The sequence below is a fragment of the Lissotriton vulgaris genome, chromosome 12, assembly GCF_964263255.1.
Source record: "Lissotriton vulgaris chromosome 12, aLisVul1.2, whole genome shotgun sequence".
NCBI lineage: Eukaryota > Metazoa > Chordata > Amphibia > Caudata > Salamandridae > Lissotriton > Lissotriton vulgaris.
Window position 1 is genome coordinate 532,808,556 of NC_141700.1, and position 23,189 is coordinate 532,831,744.

General features: G+C 47.1%; 1 protein-coding gene across 7 annotated transcripts in view; it reads right to left on the minus strand.

Moving 5' to 3' along the window:
• LOC147677679 (SLAM family member 9-like) overlaps nt 1-23,189 on the minus strand; it is a 752,048-nt gene that overhangs the window by 380,202 nt on the left and 348,657 nt on the right. For all 7 annotated transcript variants that reach the window (XM_086945322.1, XM_086945327.1, XM_086945324.1 and 4 more), the window contains exon 3: nt 4,503-4,748. In XM_086945322.1, the coding sequence (XP_086801448.1) occupies nt 4,503-4,748 (246 nt within the window). The remainder of the gene's footprint in view (nt 1-4,502; nt 4,749-23,189) is intronic.

The following is a 23,189-nucleotide window of genomic DNA, read 5'->3' on the forward strand; positions in this document are numbered from 1 at the left end:
CTGGGCCTAAATCTATCATTTTTTTTTGCACTCCACGCCACCCCAGTTCAGACATGGCCATATGCAAATCAGCCTTGACCCTGTGCCTCATGGGAACAGTCCAGCCTGAACTGCCAAGCCATGTCTTTCCTGGACCGGAATCAAGCATCCTAGGACAGGTTTCTGGCTATCAGCTGTCATCAGCTAGGATAGCTTGACTCCCGTGGTGTGGAGAGCATGGGACTCACGCCTGAGCATACCTATCCTACTCGGGGTGACAAAGGCAAAAACAACAGTTGATGGACAGAATTCAGAACAATGTCATACATTCATCCCAGTACAGAGCTCTGGGCTTAAATCCAAAGTTTTTTTTCACTCCACACCACCCCAGTTCAGACATGACCATATGCAAATCAGCCTTGACCCTGTGCCTCATGGGAACAGTCAAGCCTGAACAGCCAAGCCATGTCTTTCCTGGACCGGAATCAAGCATCCTAGGACCGGTTTCTGGCTATTAGCCGTCATAAGCCAGGATAGCTTGACTCCAGTGGTGTGGAGAGCATGGGACTCACGTCTGAGCATACCCATCCCACTCAGGGTGACCAATGCAAAAACAACAGTTGATGGACAGAATGCAGAACAATGTCATACATTCACCCCAGTACAGAGATCTGGGCCTAAATCCATCGTTTCTTGCACTCCACACCACCCCAGTTCAGACATGGCCATATGCAAATAGGCCTGGACCCTGTGCCTCATGGAAACAGTCAAGCTTGAACTGCCAAGCCATGTCTTTCCTGGACCAGAATCAAGCATCCTAGGACCGGTTTCTGGCTATCAGCTGTCATCAGCTAGGATAGCTTGACTCCCGTGGTGTGGAGAGCATGGGACTCACGCCTGAGCATACCTATCCTACTCAGGGTGACAAAGGCAAAAACAACAGTTGATGGACAGAATTCAGAACAATGTCATACATTCATCCCAGTGCAGAGATCTGGGCTTAAATCCAAAGTTTTTTTTCACTCCACACCACCCCAGTTCAGACATGGCCATATGCAAACCAGCCTTGACCCTGTGCCTCATGGGAACAGTCAAGCCTGAACTGCCAAGCCATGTCTTTCCTGGACCGGAATCAAGCATGCTAGGACTGGTTTCTGGCTATCAGCCGTCATCAGCCAGGATAGCTTGACTCCAGTGGTGTGGAGAGCATGGAACTCACGTCTGAGCATACCCATCCCACTCAGGGTGACCAATGCAAAAACAACAGTTGATGGACAGAATGCAGAACAATGTCATACATTCACCCCAGTACAGAGATCTGGGCCTAAATCCATCATTTTTTGCACTCCACACCACCCCAGTTCAGACATGGCCATATGCAAATCAGCCTTGACCCTGTGCCTCATGAAAACAGTCAAGCCCGAACTGCCAAGCCATGTCTTTCCTGGACCAGAATCAAGCATCCTAGGACCGGTTTCTGGCTATCAGCCTTCATCAGCCAGGATAGCTTGACTCCAGTGGTGTAGAGAGCATGGGACTCACGTCTGAGCATACCCATCCCACTTGGGGTGACAAATGGAAAAACAACAATTGATGGACAGAATGCAGAACAATGTCATACATTCACCCCAGTACAGAGATCTGGACCTACATCCATCGTTTTTTTGCACTCTTTGCACTCCACACCACCCCAGTTCAGACATGGCCATATGCAAATCAGCCTTGACCCTGTACATCATGGGAACAGTCTAGCCCGAACTGCCAAGCCATTTCTTTCCTGAACCGGAATCAAGCATCATTGCACCGGTTTCTGGCTATCAGCCGTCATCAGCAAGGATAGCTTGACTCCAGTGGTGTAGAGAGCATGGGACTCACTTCCGAGCATACCCATCCCACTCGGGGTGACAAATGCAAAAACCAGAAACCGGTCCTAGTATGCTTAATTCCGGTCCAGGGAAGACACGGCTTGGCAGTTCGGGCTTGACTGTTCCCTTGAGGCTCAGGGTCAAGACTTATTTGCATATGGCCATGTCTGAACTGGGGTGGCTTGGTGAGCAAAATATTGATGGATTAAACCCAGATCTGTGACTGGGGGTGATTGTTTTGCCATTGTGCAACATTCCGTCCATCATCTTGTTTGTTTTGCTGTTCTCTCTATGTGGGAAGGGTATGCCCAGACGTGGGTCCCCTGCTCACTGCGCCACTGGAGTCAAGCTATCCTGGCTGAAGACGGCTGATAGCCAGAAACCGGTCCTAGGATGTTTGATTCCGGTCCAGGGAAAACATGGCTTGGCAGTTCGGGCTGGACTGTTCCCATGAGGCGCAGTGTCAAGACTGATTTGCATATGGCCATGTCTGAACTGGGCTGGCTTAGTGAGCAAAATAACGATGAATTAAACCCAGATCTGTGACTTGGGTGAATGTTTTGCCATTGTGCAACATTCCGTCCATCATCTTGTTTGAAATTCTGTTCACCCTATGTGGGAAGGGTATGCCCAGACGTGGGTCCCCTGCTCACTGCACCACTGGAGTCAAGCTATCCAGGCTGAATACGGCTGATAGCCAGAAACCGGTCCTAGGATGTTTGATTGCGGTCAAGGGAAGACATGGCTTGGCAGTTCGGGCTGGACTGTTCCCATGAGGCACAGGGTCAAGACTGATTTGCATATGGCCAAGTCTGAACTGGGGTGGCTAGGTGAGCAAAATAACGATGGTTTAAACCCAGATCTGTGACTGGGGGTGAATGTTTTGCCATTGTGCAACATTCCGTCCATCATCTTGTTTGTTTTGCTGTTCACCCTATGTGGGAAGGGTATGCCCAGACGTGGGTCCCCTGCTCACTGCGCCACTGGAGTCAAGCTATCCTGGCTGAAGACAGCTGATAGCCAGAAACCGGTCCTAGGATGCTTGATTCCGGTCCAGGGAAGACATGGCTTGGCAGTTCGGGCTGGACTGTTCCCATGAGGCACAGGGTCAAGACTGATTTGCATATGGCCATGTCTGAACTGGGGTGGCTTGGTGAGCAAAATAACAATGGATTAAACCCATTTCTGTGACTGGGGGGGAATGTTTTGCCAGTGTGCAACATTCCATCCATCATCTTGTTTGTTTTGCTGTTCACCCTATGTGGGAAGGGTATGCCCAGACGTGGGTCCTCTGCTCACTGCACCACTGGAGTCAAGCTATCCTGGCTGAAGACGGCTGATAGCCAGAAACCGGTCCTAGGATGCCTGATTGCGGTCTAGGAAAGACATGGCTTGCCAGTACGGGCTGGACTGTTCCCATGAGGCACAGGGTCAAGACTGATTTGCATATGGCCATGTCTGAACTGGGGTGGCTTGGTGAGCAAAATAACGATGGTTTAAACCCAGATCCTTGACTGGGGGTGAATGTTTTGCCATTGTGCAACATTCTGTCCATCATCTTGTAAGTTTTGCTGTTCACCCTATGTGGGAAGGGTATGCCCAGACGTGGGTCCCCTGCCTACTGCGCCACTGGAGTCAAGCTATCCTGGCTGAAGATGGCTGACAGCCAGAAACCGGTCCTAGGATGCTTGATTGCGGTCTAATCTCAAAAGGGAAGGAGTCCCAAGGTGACCGCTTCCCCTTTGCAAATGCAGGGGGATATATTTTGGAGGGGCAGGCAGTGGTCCCAGGGACCACTTTCTGCCTTTAAAAAATGTAACGAAAACTGTTTTTTTTTGTTTTTTTTTAAATGAATCCCGTTTTCCTGTAAGTAAAAGTGGCTGCATTTAAAAAAAAATCTGCTTTATTTAAATGCCCATCCAGACATAAAGGTCTGCTGAGCCCAGCTGGCCACCATCCCTGGCAGGGCCAGCCATTCCCAATGAGGTCGCAAATTGCGAGTGCCGCAATAATATTCATGAGGCTTGCATTTTCCGACCCCTTTGGGAATCGCAATCATTGTCTCTGACACTTTTGTACATTTTAAATTGCGACTCACAATCAAGCGCAATTTGCGAATTGCGATTTCAAATGGTCGTACATCTGGCCCTGTAATCGAAGTGTTGGGCATTATGTGAAGTTGATACCTTCTTTAAGCAGGTTGGTTAAAAGTGAATGTGGTTTTCAGTGCCGGGATGATATTAATGATGTCCCTTTAATGGGTATGTTGCAAATAAACATGAAAGATTAACAAAGTACGGGAAAGAAAGTGAAACAAAGCAAGGACAGAAAAAACAAAATACCAGTCTATTAGATTAGTACTGCGTTGATTATTTTCATCCTTAATGGGTTGTATTGCTATCTATCTCATGATTTTTTATTTTCTGTAGAAAGTTACTGCTCAAATCCGGGATAGACGCAGGGACTCTTATTTGACTTTTTGGACTACTTCTTCCCTGCTATATCTTGTGCTGCCTTGCATGTTTCAACTGCTGCACCTACCTTTTTTTCTGGTATCCTGTACAACCCACAAATGAAGAGTTACATATGAGCCTACGCAAAAGATCCGAAAGCATCATTAAATGGGTTAAAAAAGGAAATATTTAGGCGAATACTTACCTTCAATAGTTTCTTGCCAGGGAATGACACATTTTTCAGAAGTATTGGCAGGGTTTTCCACTTTGCAACAGACTTCCATTTTGCTGTTTCTTTCACTCAAAGTAAAATTAATAACAGGTTCGATGCTGGTTGTCTGTTCTTTTCTCCATGTATAACTCACATTATTTCCATCCTTTTCAGTGCAATTCAAAATGATGTTGCACATTCCGTTGCCAGCGCTGATGGTAACTTGTGCCGTCACATGGTCTAAGGTGTAAAATGAAATTAACGCTACGTGAATTTCAGAGGTATACAGTAAAAATGTACATGAGGTATTTTAATATAGGATTACAAGCTTTGAGTCACTATATTTTCTTCCATGAAGCTCCCAACATTTCAATGTTCTAATACTTATTTGTCTCTCCTTTTAGATCCCCGATGGAATCAGGGCACTTCATAAACACATCGAGACAATTTTGTCTGAGGCAGTGATACACTAGACATAGCAGGAGTAAAATTATTAACAAGAATCACCAAGGTTGAACACAATCCTACAGTTTTGCATATGATACATACCGTAGATAATGCAGAAGGCAGAGAGATTAGTTCAAATATTTTTTTGAATATAAAGGCAATTGTCATCTTTACAATTTGTTATCCTGACTTAGGGGAAACGCCTTAAAAACCATGGGCCAGATGTAGGTCGCCCAATACCGGTCGTTAACGGCCGAAATTACCGAATTTCTGCCGTTACCGACCGGTATTTGGCATTTGGAATGTAGGTGGCCTTTTTGTAGAATTCGGTATTTTACCGAATCGGTAACTTAAGGAATCGGTAAATTGACGAATTCTTAACATACCGATTCGGTAAATTACCAAATCTGTAATGTAGAGGGCACTCAAGTGAGTGCATTCCTCAGTTAACCCCTTCGATGCTGATGACGGAGCGGTTCCGTCATCAGCATCGGTTGGGCTGTGCTGATGACGGAGCCGCTCCGTCATCAGTACAGCCCTGGGGGGGAGCGCTGGCGCTCCCCCCCTTGTGCAGGGATCACATTTGTTTTTGCAGGGGTGGCAGCGGAAGACCTTCCGCTGCCACCCCCTGGCCCCCCCACGCTTCCTGGTGACGTCAGCGCGCACAGCGCGCGCCGACGTCATCAGGAAGCGCTGGACGCGCTGGAAGCCATTTGTTTCCAGCGCGTCCAGGAGCAAGGTGAGTGTTTGGTGCTCTGGTGGGGCGGGGGGGCCGGTTTTCGGTGCCTTGAGGCATCGGGGGGGAGGAAACTGTGTTTCCTCTCCCCTGATGTCCCAATGCAGGGCATTCCTGGTGCACGATCGCGCACAGCGTCGCGATCGTGCACCAGGAATGCCCCACTAGACACCAGGGAGTGATTTAGGGCATATGTTTTTGAGCAGGAAGCGACCCCTTGGGCAAGGGTCGCTTCCTTTGGCTGCCATAATATTATTCAGACTTTTCTGCCCCCCCTGGGGCAGATCGGCCGTTTTTTTGGCCGATCTACACCCAGGGTGGGCAGAAAAGCCCACTAGAGCCAGGGATTACTTTTTTTTTGAAATCGGAAGCGACCCCTTGGGCAAGGGTCGCTTCCTTTTGGGGGAAAATAATTTTTCAGACTTTTCTGCCCCCCCCTGGGGCAGATCGGCCGTTTTTTGGGCCGCATCTGGACCCAGGGGGGGCAGAAAAGCCCACTAGACACCAGGGATTGATTTTTATTTATAAAGGAAGCGACCCCTTGGGCAAGGGTCGCTTCTTTAGGGGCATAGAATATTTTTCAGACTTTTCTGCCCCCCCTGGGGCAGATCGGCCGTTTTTTCGGCCGATCTGCACCCAGGGGGAGCAGAAAAGCCCACTAGTCACCAGGGATTTGTTTTTATATGAAAAGGAAGCGACCCCTTGGGGAAGGGTCGCTTCCTAGTGGCCATAATATTTTTTTTAGACTTTTCTGCCCCCCCTGGGGGCAGATTGGCCGTTTTTTGGGCCGCATCTGGACCCAGGGGGGGCAGAAAAGCCCACTAGACACCAGGGAATAATGTATATTTATAAAGGAAGCGACCCCTTGGGCAAGGGTCGCTTCCTTAGGGGGATAAATAATTTTTCAGACTTTTCTGCCCCCCCTGGGGCAGATTGGCCATTTTTTGGCCGATCTGCACCCAGGGGGGGGGCAGAAAAGCCCACTAGTCACCAGGGATTTGTTTGTATTTTGAAAAGGAAGCGACCCCTTGGGGAAGGGTCGCTTCCAGGGGGCATTATAAATATTGTAGACTGTTCTGTCCCCCCCCTCAACTTTTTTTACCGTTTATGGATCCAGGGGGGGTAGAAAAGCCCACTAGACTTCAGGGTTTTTTTTTTATAGGGAGCGACCACTTGGCCAAGGGTTGCTTCCTTGTGCCCATTTCAAAAGTATGTTCTGCCGTGTCTTTATTTGGGCTCTCTGCCCTCCGTAGAGTTGCTTCCAGGGGGCCCACGTTTATAATGATTTATAATCTCCCCCCCTTGGGGACAGACCCCCCATTTGTGACATAGCCTGTTGTAATGTGTGTTGTTTTTGTTTCTTCTAATGTGTATTGTTTTTTTTTCTCTTTAGAGTGTTGCAGTGTGCGGTTCCGTTACTGGTGGTTCTGTTGTTCTGCTGTTTCTGTAGTTGTATGTGTTTGGTAAGAGACCTCTTTTTTGTTCAATTGTACTGTGATTGTATTTTTTTGCAAAGTGTGTAGTAAAATATGAGTATGTTTGGTTTCTGTTTGTTGTGATTGTAAAACATGTTTTGCATTTGTTTTTGATGTGTCCTTCTGTAGATGTAAGTTTTTTTTCTTCTTCTTTCTAGTGGGATATCGTTGCCTCTTTGCTGTGTCTTTGCAGAGTAGGTGCTGGTGAGTGTAGTTGTGTCTTGTAAGTGAATTGTATATATTTTCAAAATTAGTTTTTTTTGAAAAAGGCTTACATTTTTTATCTTACTTTGCGCAGTGTTGGGGTTGTTGAGTTGTTTGTGCAGACTCCTTTATTTGTAAGGATAATGGCTAGCCGCCGGATTACTGCTCAGCAAGTTGTTGGATTGCTTTTTGATTCTTCCTCTGACCATGGTCCAGAGTCTGACTCTGATTCTGAACCAGAGGTGGGAGGTGAAGATTCAGGTAGTGAGTTTTCTCTACGCATGGCTTCATCTGATGATGAAGACACTCTGAGTGCTGATGAAGCTACTTTTGGTGTGGATGATGTGCCTGTGGTTGCGGAGGACGTTGCTGCGCCTGTGGTTGCAGAGGACATTGTTGTGTCTGTGGTTGCGGAGGACATTCCTGTGCCAATAGTGCGGCAAGAGACATCTGGGCTGCAGCCTGGGGTTGCTAGTATTCCAGTTGGTGCAGTGAGACGAGAGGCAGCTGGGCGGCAGCCTGCGGCTGCAAGACTTGATGTTGAAAGTTCTGACCTCTGGGTTGCACCAGGCATGGTGCAGCCGGCATTGCCTGAATTTACTGGTGTTCCAGGGTGTAGGGTGAACACAGAAAACTTTTTGCCTATTGATTTTTTCAAGTTGTTTATGGATGATGTGTTTGTGGCAGAGATTGTAGAGCAGACTAATTTGTATGCTGAAATTTTTTTGAGGGTGAACAGTGCCAGCCTTAAGCCCCACGCTAGAGCTACCCGGTGGACTCCCACAAATTTGGAGGAGATGAAAAAGTTTTTGGGTTTCACTTTTTTGATGGGCTTGCTTAGGAAACCATCAATGGCTTCATATTGGTCTACTAGTCCCTTGATGGCTACAGCTATATTTCCGGCAGTCATGAGTCGTGATCGGTATTTGCTTCTGCTTCGGATGATGCATTTTGTTGACAATAGTCTTGCTTTGCCACGCGATCACCCTGATTGTGACCGTCTTTTCAAGATTCGGCCTGTCATTGATCATTTCGTTGATCGATTTTCTGAGATCTTTTATCCTGGGAAAGAAATTGCAGTGGACGAGTCTTTGCTGTTGTTCAAAGGCCGCTTGGTATTTCGGCAATACATTCCTAGTAAGAGGGCACGCTATGGAATCAAGCTGTATATGCTGTGTGACAGTGAGACTGGATATGTCTCTAATTTCAGGGTGTACACTGGTAAGGAATCCAGGATTAACCCCCCTGGTTGTCCGTCGACTTTTGGAGTGACTGAGAAAATTGTGTGGGAACTTGGTCGTGGATTTTTTAACAAAGGCCATCATTTGTATGTCGATAACTTCTACACTGGTGTGCGGTTGTTCAGGGAATTGGGCAAAGTGGACACTGTTGCTTGTGGCACAATCCGCTCAAACCGTAAAGGTTTCCCAAAAGAACTTGTGTGTCAGAAGCTTGCTCGGGGACAGTGTAGTGCATTGCGTTGTGAGGAGCTTCTAGCTGTGAAGTTTTCAGACAGGAGAGATGTCTACATGTTGACTACAATACATGATGAAAGCACTGAACCGGTGACTGTTTGGGGTCAGGTTGCAGAAGTGCGCAAACCTGTGTGCATAATGCACTACAATAAGTACATGGGTGGTGTTGACAGAGTAGATCAGAGGTTGGAACCGTATGCTGCTCTTCGTAAGGCTTACATTTGGTACAAGAAGTTGGCTATCCATCTTTTCCACTTGGCAACCTTTAATGCTTTTGTTGTATTCCAGAAATCTTGTCCCCAGTCAAAGATTACTTTTGAAAAGTTTCAGGAGTCTGTAATAGGCAGCCTTGTTTTAGTTGAACAGGCAAGTGTTCCTAGAGTTGGAGTGGTGGAGGATATTGCCAGATTGAAAGATCACCATTTTCCTGGTCAAATTCCTCCTACAACCTCAAAAGACTTTCCCAGTCGGAGATGTAGAGTCTGTTGGCGAAGAGGTTTGCGGAAGGAGGTTCGTATGTACTGCCCTGACTGCCCTTCAAACCCCGGGCTGTGTGTACCTGCTTGTTATAGATTGTACCACACGCAAAAGAATTTTTGGGAGTATCAATGAGTGGTAAAGTGAACTGGTTGGTCTTATTGTTCAGTTTCAAAGTTTGCATTTGTGTAGTCTTTTTAGTGTAGTTGTTGAGTTAGTAGATTTGTATCAATTTGCAATTTGTTTTTGTTTTTCTTTTATTTTCAAAAAAAACTAAAGTATGATGTTGGTTTGCGTGTAGTGTCCATTGTCTGACGGTGTGCATGGTTTGGCGCTTGGCTGCCGGTGTCTGTGGACTGGTGCTTGTCTGGCGGTGTGCGTGGTCTGGTGTTTTGTTGGCCGTGTGCGTGCTCTTGCGCTTGCCTGGTGTTGTGTTTGGATTTGTCCTTGGCTGGTGGTGTGCGTGGAGTGGCGCTTGGCTGGTGGTGTGCGTGGAGTGGCGCTTGGCTGGTGGTGTGCGTGGAGTGATACTTGGCTGTCTGTGCACGAAGTGGTGCTTGGCTGGCGGTGTGTGTGGAGTTGCGCTTGGCTGGTGGTGTGTGTGGAGTGGTGCTTGGCTGGTGGTGTGTGTGGAGTGGCGCTTGGCTGGTGGTGTGCATGGAGTGCTACTTGGCTGGCGGTGTGCATGGTCCGGTGCTTGGATGGTGGTGCGCGTGGAGTGGCGCTTGGCTGGCGGTGTGTGTGGAGTGGTACTTGGCTGTCTGTGCACGGAGGGGTGCTTGGCTGGCGTTGTGTGTGGAGTGCCGCTTGGCTTGCAGTGTGCGTGGTGTGTTGCTTGGCTGGTGGTGTGTGTGGAGTGGTACTTGGCTGTCGGTGTGCGCTGAGTGGTGTTTGGCTAGTGGTGTGCATGGTCTGGTGCTTGGGTGGTGGTGTCGGTGGACTGGCGCTCGGCTGGCGGTTTGTGAGTAGTTACTTTGGTCACTACACACACTGCTAGGTGAGTGACACTCCACGCAGTCCATCATTTTGTGTTGTTGAAATGTCAGAAATGTGGGCGTGTGAAAGTGATGGGCCCTTGAATGGCGCTGTCTGCTGGTGTGAGTGTTGAAATGTGATGGGTCCGCGGCTGGCGGTGTGAATGTTTTGTATGTGTCACACGTACGAAAGGTGTATGAATGGCCTGTAAAGAGGTTGGTGCCTTGACGTGGCTTTACAGCTCACGAGCTGTGAGTCAGTGGTTCAGTTTATCATACTTTCAATTATACGCAGTGTATTTCATTTTTTTGAAATTACTTGCAAATACAATTGTATGTACAGAATCATCACTCACCCTCGTGCCAAATCCAACCAGAATGTGTGTGTGCTTGCGGATTTGATGGCTGTGCAGTAATGTTTGTCTTTTATCTCTTTCTGAAGTAGGGTGTACCTTGTCCCTTATTGTGATTGTTGTAATGTGTTGCTGTTCTTTCCGGATGGTGTCAATGGTCTGGTTTGTATCAGGTATGAAAGGCGCGTGAATGGCCTGTAAAACGGTTGGTGCCTTGTCGTGGCTTTACAGCTCACGAGTCGCGAGTCACTGGTTCGGTTTTTATGCATTTATTTATTGACAGAGCATTTCATTTTTTGAAATATCTTGTTAATTAAATTTTATGTACTGAACCATCACTCGCCCTCGTGCCAAATCCAACCTGTATGTGTGTGTCTTTGAGGAATAGTTAGCCGTGCCTTGAATGTTTGACTTTTGAGTAACTCTGTTACGGTGTACATTATAGCCATAAATAACTTACTAAAATTAGTTATTATTGTTAAACCATGGAAGTATATGGTCATGTCTTTCTGGTGAATTCTATTGTTGATTTTTATCCAGAATCTCCTGCAAACTTGAAATTGTCTGTCACAATTTCCTTGAATCACACGCTCTCACATTGAAAACTTAATTCTCCACCGTACAATTTGAACAGTTTCCTGTTGCAGCCACTATGCCTACCCACGCAAGTGAGGTACCATTTTTATCGGGAGACCTGGGGGAACGCTGGGTGGGAGGAAATTTGTGTGAGCCCAGTGATGCCACGCTTTCCCATGCAAAAAAGTTTGACAAAAAAGGATTTTTTTAAGCTAAAATTGAGGTTTGCAAGGGATTCTGGGTAAAGGAACGTTGGAGGATCCACGCAAGCCATACCTCCTTGGAAGCCCCCGGGTGTCTACTTTTCAGAAATGTGTGGGTTTGGTAGGTTTCCCTAAATGGCCGTCTCGCACGGGGCCAAAAACCCAGGTAACCCCTCTTGCAAAAGCTGGTGGGGTTGACATTCAATACCACCAGCTTTTGAAAGAGGGGTTACCTGGGTTTTTGGCCCCTTGCGAGACGGCCATGTAGGAAAACCTACCAAACCCACACATTTATGAAAAGTAGACACCCGGGGGCTTCCAAGGAGGTATGGTTTGCGTGGATCCTCCAACGTTCCTTTACCCAGAATCCCTTGCAAACCTCAATTTTTGCAGAAAAAGTCAGTTTTTTCACACTTTTTTTGTGTGGGAAAGCGTGGCGTCACTGGGCTCACACAAATTTCCTCCCACCCAACGTTCCCCCAGGTCTCCCGATAAAAATGGTACCTCACTTGCGTGGGTAGGCATAGTGGCTGCGAAAGGAAATGGTTCAAATTGTACGGTGGTGAATTTACAATACCAAATTGCAAAACAACCTTGATTTTGGGGGGGGGGCACCTGAGTTTTTGGCCCGGGGCTCGGTGGTATTCTTTGGAAAGTACAAAACCCAAACAGTTCTGAAAAGTAGACCCCCGGGGGAGTCCAGGGAGGTATGGCATGCGTGGGTCCCCAAACGTTTTCCTACCAAGAACACCTTGCAAACCTTAAAATTAGGTAAAATAATCACTTTTTCAAACTTTTTTGCGTGGAATCACCGTGCCGGCAAAAATGTCCTACCACCCAGCGCTCCCCTTGTTCTCCCGAGTAAAAGGATACCTCACTTGTATGGGTGCCCCAAAGCAGAACAGGCCAAAAACGAATGTTGAAAAAAGTAGTATTTCAGTGTAACAAATTAAGCCCCCCTGCCTTAGTCACAGGCCTTTGGCCCACCCACACAAGTGAGGTATCATTTTACTCGGGAGAACAAGGGGAACACAGGGTGGTAGGACATTTGTGCCGACACGGCGATCCCACGCAAAAATGTATGGAAAACTGTTTTTTTAACCTAAATTTGTGGTTTGCAGGGATTTCTGGGTAGGAAAACATTGGGGGACCCACGCATTCCATACCTCCCTGGACTCCCCCGGGTGTCTAGTTTTCAGAACTGTTTGGGTTTGGTAGTTTCCAAAGATGCCCGCCGAGCCCCGGTCCAAAAACTCAGTCCCCCCCCCCCAAAAAAGAAGGTAATCTTGCTATTGGTTATTGTAATGTCTCCACCGTACAATTTGAACCGTTTCCTGTTGCAGCCACTATGCCTACCCACGCAAGTGAGGTACCATTTTTATCGGGAGACCTGGGGGAACGCTGGGTGGGAGGAAATTTGTGTGAGCCCAGTGATGCCACGCTTTCCCACACAAAAAAAGTGTGTCAAAACTGATTTTTCCATCAAAAATTGAGGTTTGCAAGGGATTCTGGGTAAAGGAACGTTGGAGGATCCACGCAAGCCATACCTCCTTGGAAGCCCCCGGGTGTCTACTTTTCAGAAATGTGTGGGTTTGGTAGATTTTCCTACATGGCCGTCTCGCAAGGGGCCAAAAACCCAGGTAACCCCTCTTTCAAAAGCTGGTGGGATTGACATTCAATACCACCAGCTTTTGCAAGAGGGGTTACCTGGGTTTTTGGCCCCGTGCGAGACGGCCATTTAGGGAAACCTACCAAACCCACACATTTCTGAAAAGTAGACACCCGGGGGCTTCCAAGGAGGTATGGCTTGCGTGGATCCTCCAACGTTCCTTTACCCAGAATCCCTTGCAAACCTCAATTTTTGATGGAAAAATCAGTTTTGACACACTTTTTTTGTGTGGGAAAGCGTGGCATCACTGGGCTCACACAAATTTCCTCCCACCCAGCGTTCCCCCAGGTCTCCCGATAAAAATGGTACCTCACTTGCGTGGGTAGGCATAGTGGCTGCAACAGGAAACGGTTCAAATTGTACGGTGGAGACATTACAATAACCAATAGCAAGATTACCTTCTTTTTTTGGGGGGGGGGACTGAGTTTTTGGACCGGGGCTCGGCGGGCATCTTTGGAAACTACCAAACCCAAACAGTTCTGAAAACTAGACACCCGGGGGAGTCCAGGGAGGTATGGAATGCGTGGGTCCCCCAATGTTTTCCTACCCAGAAATCCCTGCAAACCACAAATTTAGGTTAAAAAAACAGTTTTCCATACATTTTTGCGTGGGATCGCCGTGTCGGCACAAATGTCCTACCACCCTGCGTTCCCCTTGTTCTCCCGAGTAAAATGATACCTCACTTGTGTGGGTGGGCCAAAGGCCTGTGACTAAGGCAGGGGGGCTTAATTTGTTACACTGAAATACTACTTTTTTCAACATTCGTTTTTGGCCTGTTCTGCTTTGGGGCACCCATACAAGTGAGGTATCCTTTTACTCGGGAGAACAAGGGGAGCGCTGGGTGGTAGGACATTTTTGCCGGCACGGTGATTCCACGCAAAAAAGTTTGAAAAAGTGATTATTTTACCTAATTTTAAGGTTTGCAAGGTGTTCTTGGTAGGAAAACGTTTGGGGACCCACGCATGCCATACCTCCCTGGACTCCCCCGGGGGTCTACTTTTCAGAACTGTTTGGGTTTTGTACTTTCCAAAGAATACCACCGAGCCCCGGGCCAAAAACTCAGGGGCCCCCCCCCCAAAATCAAGGTTGTTTTGCAATTTGGTATTGTAAATTCACCACCGTACAATTTGAACCATTTCCTTTCGCAGCCACTATGCCTACCCACGCAAGTGAGGTACCATTTTTATCGGGAGACCTGGGGGAACGTTGGGTGGGAGGAAATTTGTGTGAGCCCAGTGACGCCACGCTTTCCCACACAAAAAAAGTGTGAAAAAACTGACTTTTTCTGCAAAAATTGAGGTTTGCAAGGGATTCTGGGTAAAGGAACGTTGGAGGATCCACGCAAACCATACCTCCTTGGAAGCCCCCGGGTGTCTACTTTTCATAAATGTGTGGGTTTGGTAGGTTTTCCTACATGGCCGTCTCGCAAGGGGCCAAAAACCCAGGTAACCCCTCCTTCAAAAGCTGGTGGTATTGAATGTCAATCCCACCAGCTTTTGCAAGAGGGGTTACCTGGGTTTTTGGCCCCGTGCGAGACGGCCATTTAGGGAAACCTACCAAACCCACACATTTCTGAAAAGTAGACACCCGGGGGCTTCCAAGGAGGTATGGCTTGCGTGGATCCTCCAACGTTCCTTTACCCAGAATCCCTTGCAAACCTCAATTTTAGCTTAAAAAAATCCTTTTTTGTCAAACTTTTTTGCATGGGAAAGCGTGGCATCACTGGGCTCACACAAATTTCCTCCCACCCAGCGTTCCCCCAGGTCTCCCGATAAAAATGGTACCTCACTTGCGTGGGTAGGCATAGTGGCTGCAACAGGAAACGGTCCAAATCGTACGGTGGAGACATTACAATAACCAATAGCAAGATTACCTTCTTTTTTGGGGGGGGGGGACTGAGTTTTTGGACCGGGGCTCGGCGGGCATCTTTGGAAACTACCGAACCCAAACAGTTCTGAAAACTAGACACCCGGGGGAGTCCAGGGAGGTATGGCATGCGTGGGTCCCCCAATGTTTTCCTACCCAGAAATCCCTGCAAACCACAAGTTTAGGTTAAAAAAATAGTTTTCCATACATTTTTGCGTGGGATCGCCGTGTCGGCACAAATGTCCTACCACCCTGCGTTCCCCTTGTTCTCCCGAGTAAAATGATACCTCACTTGTGTGGGTGGGCCAAAGGCCTGTGACTAAGGCAGGGGGGCTTAATTTGTTACACTGAAATACTACTTTTTTCAACATTCGTTTTTGGCCTGTTCTGCTTTGGGGCACCCACACAAGTGAGGTATCCTTTTACTCGGGAGAACAAGGGGAGCGCTGGGTGGTAGGACATTTTTGCCGGCACGGTGATTCCACGCAAAAAAGTTTGAAAAAGTGATTATTTTACCTAATTTTAAGGTTTGCAAGGTGTTCTGGGTAGGAAAACGTTTGGGGACCCATGCATGCCATACCTCCCTGGACTCCCACGGGGGTCTACTTTTCAGAACTGTTTGGGTTTTGTACTTTCCAAAGAATACCACCGAGCCCCGGGCCAAAAACTCAGGTGCCCCCCCCCCAAAATCAAGGTTGTTTTGCAATTTGGGATTGTAAATTCACCACCGTACAATTTGAACCATTTCCTTTCGCAGCCACTATGCCTACCCACGCAAGTGAGGTACCATTTTTCTCGGGAGACCTGGGGGAACGCTGGGTGGGTGGAAATTTGTTGATGCACGCAGATTCCGGAACTTTCCACCACAGAAATGTGAGGAAAATGCGTTTTTTTTTTCAATTTCTTAGCTTTGCAAGGGATTCTGGGTAAGAGAACCTGGGGGTAGGCAGTCGAGTGACCCCATCCTGAATTCCCCTGGGTGTCTACTTTTCAAAAATGTATAGGTTTGCTAGGTTTCCCTAGGTGCCGGCAGAGCTAGGGTTCAAAAACAAAAGGTAGTCTCTTTGCCCAAAACGTGCACAATTTCACTGAAAAATTGAGTTGTGACCACGTTGCGTTTTGCACTGTTTCCTGTCGCAGCCACTATGCCTACCCAGGCAAGTGAGGTACCATTTTTCTCGGGAGACCTGGGGGAACGCTGGGTGGGTGGAAATTTGTTGATGCACGCAGATTCCGGAACTTTCCACCACAGAAATGTGAGGAAAATGCGTTTTTTTTTCCAATTTCTTAGCTTTGCAAGGGATTCTGGGTAAGAGAACCTGGGGGTAGGCAGTCGAGTGACCCCATCCTGAATTCCCCTGGGTGTCTACTTTTCAAAAATGTATAGGTTTGCTAGGTTTCCCTAGGTGCCGGCAGAGCTAGGGTTCAAAAACAAAAGGTAGTCTCTTTGCCCAAAACGTGCACAATTTCACTGAAAAATTGAGTTGTGACCACGTTGCGTTTTGCACTGTTTCCTGTCGCAGCCACTATGCCTACCCAGGCAAGTGAGGTACCATTTTTCTCGGGAGACCTGGGGGAACGCTGGGTGGGTGGAAATTTGTTGATCCACGCAGATTCCGGAACTTTCCACCACAGAAATCTGAGGAAAATGCGTTTTTTTTTCCAATTTTTAGCTTTGCAAGGGATTCTGGGTAAGAGAACCTGGGGGTAGGCAGTCGAGTGACCCCATCCTGAATTCCCCTGGGTGTCTACTTTTCAAAAATGTATAGGTTTGCTAGGTTTCCCTAGGTGCCGGCAGAGCTAGGGTTCAAAAACAAAAGGTAGTCTCTTTGCCCAAAACGTGCACAATTTCACTGAAAAATTGAGTTGTGACCACGTTGCGTTTTGCACTGTTTCCTGTCGCAGCCACTATGCCTACCCAGGCAAGTGAGGTACCATTTTTCTCGGGAGACCTGGGGGAACGCTGGGTGGGTGGAAATTTGTTAATGCACGCAGATTCCGGAACTTTCCACCACAGAAATGTGAGGAAAATGCGTTTTTTTTTCCAATTTCTTAGCTTTGCAAGGGATTCTGGGTAAGAGAACCTGGGGGTAGGCAGTCGAGTGACCCCATCCTGAATTCCCCTGGGTGTCTACTTTTCAAAAATGTATAGGTTTGCTAGGTTTCCCTAGGTGCCGGCAGAGCTAGGGTTCAAAAACAAAAGGTAGTCTCTTTGCCCAAAACGTGCACAATTTCACTGAAAAATTGAGTTGTGACCACGTTGCGTTTTGCACTGTTTCCTGTCGCAGCCACTATGCCTACCCAGGCAAGTGAGGTACCATTTTTCTCGGGAGACCTGGGGGAACGCTGGGTGGGTGGAAATTTGTTGATCCACGCAGATTCCGGAACTTTCCACCACAGAAATGTGAGGAAAATGCGTTTTTTTTCCCAATTTTTTAGCTTTGCAAGGGATTCTGGGTAAGAGAACCTGGGGGTAGGCAGTCGAGTGACCCCATCCTGAATTCCCCTGGGTGTCTACTTTTCAAAAATGTATAGGTTTGCTAGGTTTCCCTAGGTGCTGGCAGAGCTAGGGTTCAAAAACAAAAGGTAGTCTCTTTGCCCAAAACGTGCACAATTTCACTGAAAAATTGAGTTGTGACCACGTTGCGTTTTGCACTGTTTCCTGTCGCAGCCACTATGCCTACCCAGGCAAGTGAGGTACCATTTTTCTCGGGAGACCTGGGGGAACGCTGGGTGGGTGGAAATTTGTTGATGCACGCAGATTCCGGAACTTTCCACCACAGAAATGTGAGGAAAATGCGTTTTTTTTTCCAATTTCTTAGCTTTGCAAGGGATTCTGGGTAAGAGAACCTGGGGGTAGGCAGTCGAGTGACCCCATCCTGAATTCCCCTGGGTGTCTACTTTTCAAAAATGTATAGGTTTGCTAGGTTTCCCTAGGTGCCGGCAGAGCTAGGGTTCAAAAACAAAAGGTAGTCTCTTTGCCCAAAACGTGCACAATTTCACTGAAAAATTGAGTTGTGACCACGTTGCGTTTTGCACTGTTTCCTGTCGCAGCCACTATGCCTACCCAGGCAAGTGAGGTACCATTTTTCTCGGGAGACCTGGAGGAACGCTGGGTGGGTGGAAATTTGTTGATCCACGCAGATTCCGGAACTTTCCACCACAGAAATGTGAGGAAAATGCGTTTTTTTTCTCCAATTTCTTAGCTTTGCAAGGGATTCTGGGTAAGAGAACCTGGGGGTAGGCAGTCGAGTGACCCCATCCTGAATTCCCCTGGGTGTCTACTTTTCAAAAATGTATAGGTTTGCTAGGTTTCCCTAGGTGCCGGCAGAGCTAGGGTTCAAAAACAAAAGGTAGTCTCTTTGCCCAAAACGTGCACAATTTCACTGAAAAATTGAGTTGTGACCACGTTGCGTTTTGCACTGTTTCCTGTCGCAGCCACTATGCCTACCCAGGCAAGTGAGGTACCATTTTTCTCGGGAGACCTGGGGGAACGCTGGGTGGGTGGAAATTTGTTGATGCACGCAGATTCCGGAACTTTCCACCACAGAAATGTGAGGAAAATGCGTTTTTTTTTCCAATTTCTTAGCTTTGCAAGGGATTCTGGGTAAGAGAACCTGGGGGTAGGCAGTCGAGTGACCCCATCCTGAATTCCCCTGGGTGTCTACTTTTCAAAAATGTATAGGTTTGCTAGGTTTCCCTAGGTGCCGGCAGAGCTAGGGTTCAAAAACAAAAGGTAGTCTCTTTGCCCAAAACGTGCACAATTTCACTGAAAAATTGAGTTGTGACCACGTTGCGTTTTGCACTGTTTCCTGTCGCAGCCACTATGCCTACCCAGGCAAGTGAGGTACCATTTTTCTCGGGAGACCTGGGGGAACGCTGGGTGGGTGGAAATTTGTTGATCCACGCAGATTCCGGAACTTTCCACCACAGAAATGTGAGGAAAATGCGTTTTTTTTTCAATTTCTTAGCTTTGCAAGGGATTCTGGGTAAGAGAACCTGGGGGTAGGCAGTCGAGTGACCCCATCCTGAATTCCCCTGGGTGTCTACTTTTCAAAAATGTATAGGTTTGCTAGGTTTCCCTAGGTGCCGGCAGAGCTAGGGTTCAAAAACAAAAGGTAGTCTCTTTGCCCAAAACGTGCACAATTTCACTGAAAAATTGAGTTGTGACCATGTTGCGTTTTGCACTGTTTCCTGTCGCAGCCACTATGCCTACCCAGGCAAGTGAGGTACCATTTTTCTCGGGAGACCTGGGGGAACGCTGGGTGGGTGGAAATTTGTTGATCCACGCAGATTCCGGAACTTTCCACCACAGAAATGTGAGGAACATGCGTTTTTTTTTCCAATTTCTTAGCTTTGCAAGGGATTCTGGGTAAGAGAACCTGGGGGTAGGCAGTCGAGTGACCCCATCCTGAATTCCCCTTGGTGTCTACTTTTCAAAAATGTATAGGTTTGCTAGGTTTCCCTAAGTGCTGGCAGAGCTAGGGCTCAAAAACAAAAGGTAGTCTCTTTGTCCAAAGAGCGCAAGATTTCACTGGGAAATTGAGGTGCGACCACGTTGCGTTTTGCGCTGTTTCGTGTCGCAGCCACTATGCCTACCCACGCAAGTGAGGTACCATTGTTTTCGGGAGACCTGGGGGAACACTGGGTGGGTGGAAATTTGTTGATCCAAGCAGATTCCAGAACTTTCCTCCACAGAAATGTGAGGAAAATGTGTTTTTTTTTGTCAAATTCGTAGGTTTGCAAGGGATTCTGGGTAACAAGACCTGGTGGTAGGCAGTCAAGTCACCCCATCCTGAATTCCCCTGGGTGTCTACTTTTCAAAAATGTATAGGTTTGCTAGGTTTCCCTAGGTGCCGGCAGAGCCAGGGTGCAAAAACTACAGGTAGGCACTTTGCTAAAAAAGGGTCAATTTGTAACTGCAAAATTTAGGTGTCACCACTTTGCATTTTGCGCCGTTTCCTGTCGCAGGCACAAGGGCGACCCACACAAGTGAGGTACCGTTTTTATCGGGAGACTTGGGGTAATTCAGATTTGTAAATCAACTGTTATTACCAATTGAGCTTTCGCGCATTTCTCCCTTTCAATGAAAGACATTGTGTAAAAAAAAAATAATTTTGAAAAATGACCAATAATTCTCATGCTAGTATGAGTATTCCCAATTTTGAAAATTAGCAATAATATACTGTTTCTGAACTCTATATTTTGTACCCAATTCAGAAATACATAGGTGTCTTTCATACAGATTTTTCCATGTATACATTTTTCAAGACAAAGTGCTCTATACCCAGTAAATGAAAAAATACCATTGCAAGTTGCTGCTCAGTTTTTGGATCTGGGTTCGTCTGGTTCTTGGTGAAACTACAAGTCCTATATATCCCCACAACCAGGAAGGTCTAACGGATGTAACGGTATATTGCCTTCTAAGAGCTGTCAAAACTAGAAAAAGTTATAGGTGAAAACGTTGAGACAAAAGGCTGTTTTTTTCAACAAATTTTCAATTATTCCAATATTTAACTGTTAGTTTCTATAAAGAAGCCTTCATGGATTTAGACAAATGACCCCTTTCTGAATTCAGAATTTTGTCTACTTTTTGAAAATGTACAGCTTTCTAGGATCCATTATTGCTTTCAAACTCATTTCTACCATTAACTGGAAGGAGGTGGAAAGCTCTAAAAATAGCAAAAATAGGCTATGTCCCAGAAAAATGCCAAAACTGTGTGAAAAATGTCGGTTCTCTGACAAAAGACTGTCATTTCCTAAAAGCTGAGAAAATGGAGATTTCAGCCCCACAAACCCTTTTTTGATAACATTTTCAGGGAAAAACCCAGAGGCTTTCATTTGCAGGCCGTTTTTCCCATTTTTCTGAAAAAAACAAAAAAATCACTATATTTTGGTTAATTTCTGGGACCCCTCCAAGGTAATCCACAAACCCTGGGCACCTTTAGAATCCACATGATGTTGGAAGAAAAGGACGCAAATTTGGCGTGGATACCTTATGTGGTCAAAAAGTTACAAGGGCCTAAGCGCGCACTACCCCAAATCGCCAAAAAAGGGCTTAGCACAGGAGGGGAAAAGGCCTAGCAGCGAAGGGGTTAAGGATTTGTTATTTACCACCAACTACAAGTTGGTGGTAAATAACGAAAACCTTTGAAAAAGCAATATTTTGCTTTTCCAACACTGCGATGTGGCAGACCTACATGCCCTTAGGTCATGTATGTGTGCCACATGTGCACCCATGCACTATTCGGGGGTGCAACAGGGTGTCAATGTGACACCCTGCCACCCTTGAATGTGTTCCCCATTTTACCGAATCAGAATTTACAGATTCGGTAATTCCTATTATTTCGTATGGGCTCCAGGCCCATAGGAATGAATGGGAATTACCGATTTGGTAAATACCGAATCGGTAAATACCAAATTTTACCGATTCGGTAAAATTTTGCGAAAAATTACCTATATACTATTTACCTATTCTTAAATACCGAATCGGTAAAATCCGGTATTTAAGAATCGGTAAATAGTATTTACCTACATCTGGCCCATCATACTTGGCAACTAGCAGAATTCAGAGGTCACTATCTTGGGTGATGGGATACATGCTCTCCTGTAATAAAAGCTTTACTGATTCTGGGCCCTAATTAAAAGAGTTTTCCAATCTTTTTCCGATGCACGCACACACCCATGTTTGTGCAAAACAGAACGGAAATGATTTTGACACCCTGATAGATTTCTCCCAGGATATAGGTGGGTGACTTTTTTCAGTTAACGGTTTCCAGAACTGAAAAAAAATACATTTCTCAATAGAGCAGAAGGAACATCAGCTTGGGGGACAGCTCATGATAAACTCTAACTCAGGACATATGTTTCTCACTGATCCAGAGAATGCTTTTCATCTCCTTGGTTACTGAAATTCTTGCCACTTATAAGGCACAGGGCTAAGCCACACACACCTCTGTGGTCCGAGGGTCCCACAGCTCAGGGGTTCCTATTAGGCAGCTCTACCCAGGGGCACCAGGCCAAGGCAGCAGGTCTGAACTCCACCGTCATTAACACTGAGCGCTCTAGGCACTGGCAGCAAACCATAACTATACTATCATAGCAGCGGCCTCCATTAAGTAGTGTCTGGGGAGGTCTGAACAGCTGGGAAGTAGGAAAATGGTGCTGCAGGGAGGCGGGGCTGAGAGGGAAGAGCAGCGGCAAGGGCACGCAAAGGGAAAAATGGCACACAAAAAGAGGAGAAAGAAGAGAAAGTGAAAAAAGCAATAATAGATGAAAAAAGCAATAAATAGATAAAAAGGAAGGCGAAAAAAGAGCAGAGGAGCAAAAAGGCAGAAAGCAGAAAAACAGAGGGCAGAGAGCAGCAGCAGGGCAGAGATTCTCCCCACTGGAACACCAGGGATAAAGCCCAGGCGGGTGCCTGCAGGTGGAGAAGGGCCTCAAACTCAGGACCTGAAAGGGTTAGGGGGCAATAGCTAGCAGGCGGATCCGTACAGCGAGGGAGGCAACTTACTGACTAGGTCAGTAAGATCACTCCTTCACCACGCAGCGGCCGCCAATAAGTAGTGTTTGGTGATGGTTGGACAGCTGGGAGGTAGGAAGAGGGAATATGGCGTTGGAAGGGTGTGGGGCCTCACCTGTGGACCTGGTGGGTGTGGTCTGTGTTGAAACCTGGAGAGGACGCTGAGCCGAACTGAGTTTTCAAATCAGCATGCCCCCTCATAAAAACGGGAACCTACCCGTTCTTAATATAAAAGCTGTTGGGATAGTGCCGGCTGCGGTGGCGGCAGGAGGAAGGAAGATGCCGGCTACGGAAGAGAAGCCTGAGAAATCTACGAAAGCTTAGAAAGCGGCCGATAAGCTGGGCATCAAAGGAATCGCTGCGAGTTTAAGGAAAGGGAATCTGAGTAAAGCAAAATGTTCTGAAAAAACTCACTCCCCCTGGCTGACTAACGAGGAAGCTGTGAGCAGAATTGATGGACTGGGGGGGGGGGGGGGGGGGGGGGGGGGGCACAACCCCTTGATGGTGCTCGGCGAGGAAAGACACTCACCGTCCCTGGGATGTTTTCCTGTAAGCCCACCAGCACAAAAATGCTGTTAAAACCCCCTCGCAGCAGTATGAATGCAGATGGTGCAACCAATGTAGTTAATGTGCCCGAGCAAGACAAATATATGGTTAAAGCTGTCAGAGAGGTAGCCAATGAATCTGAGACTGATAGCTCTGAC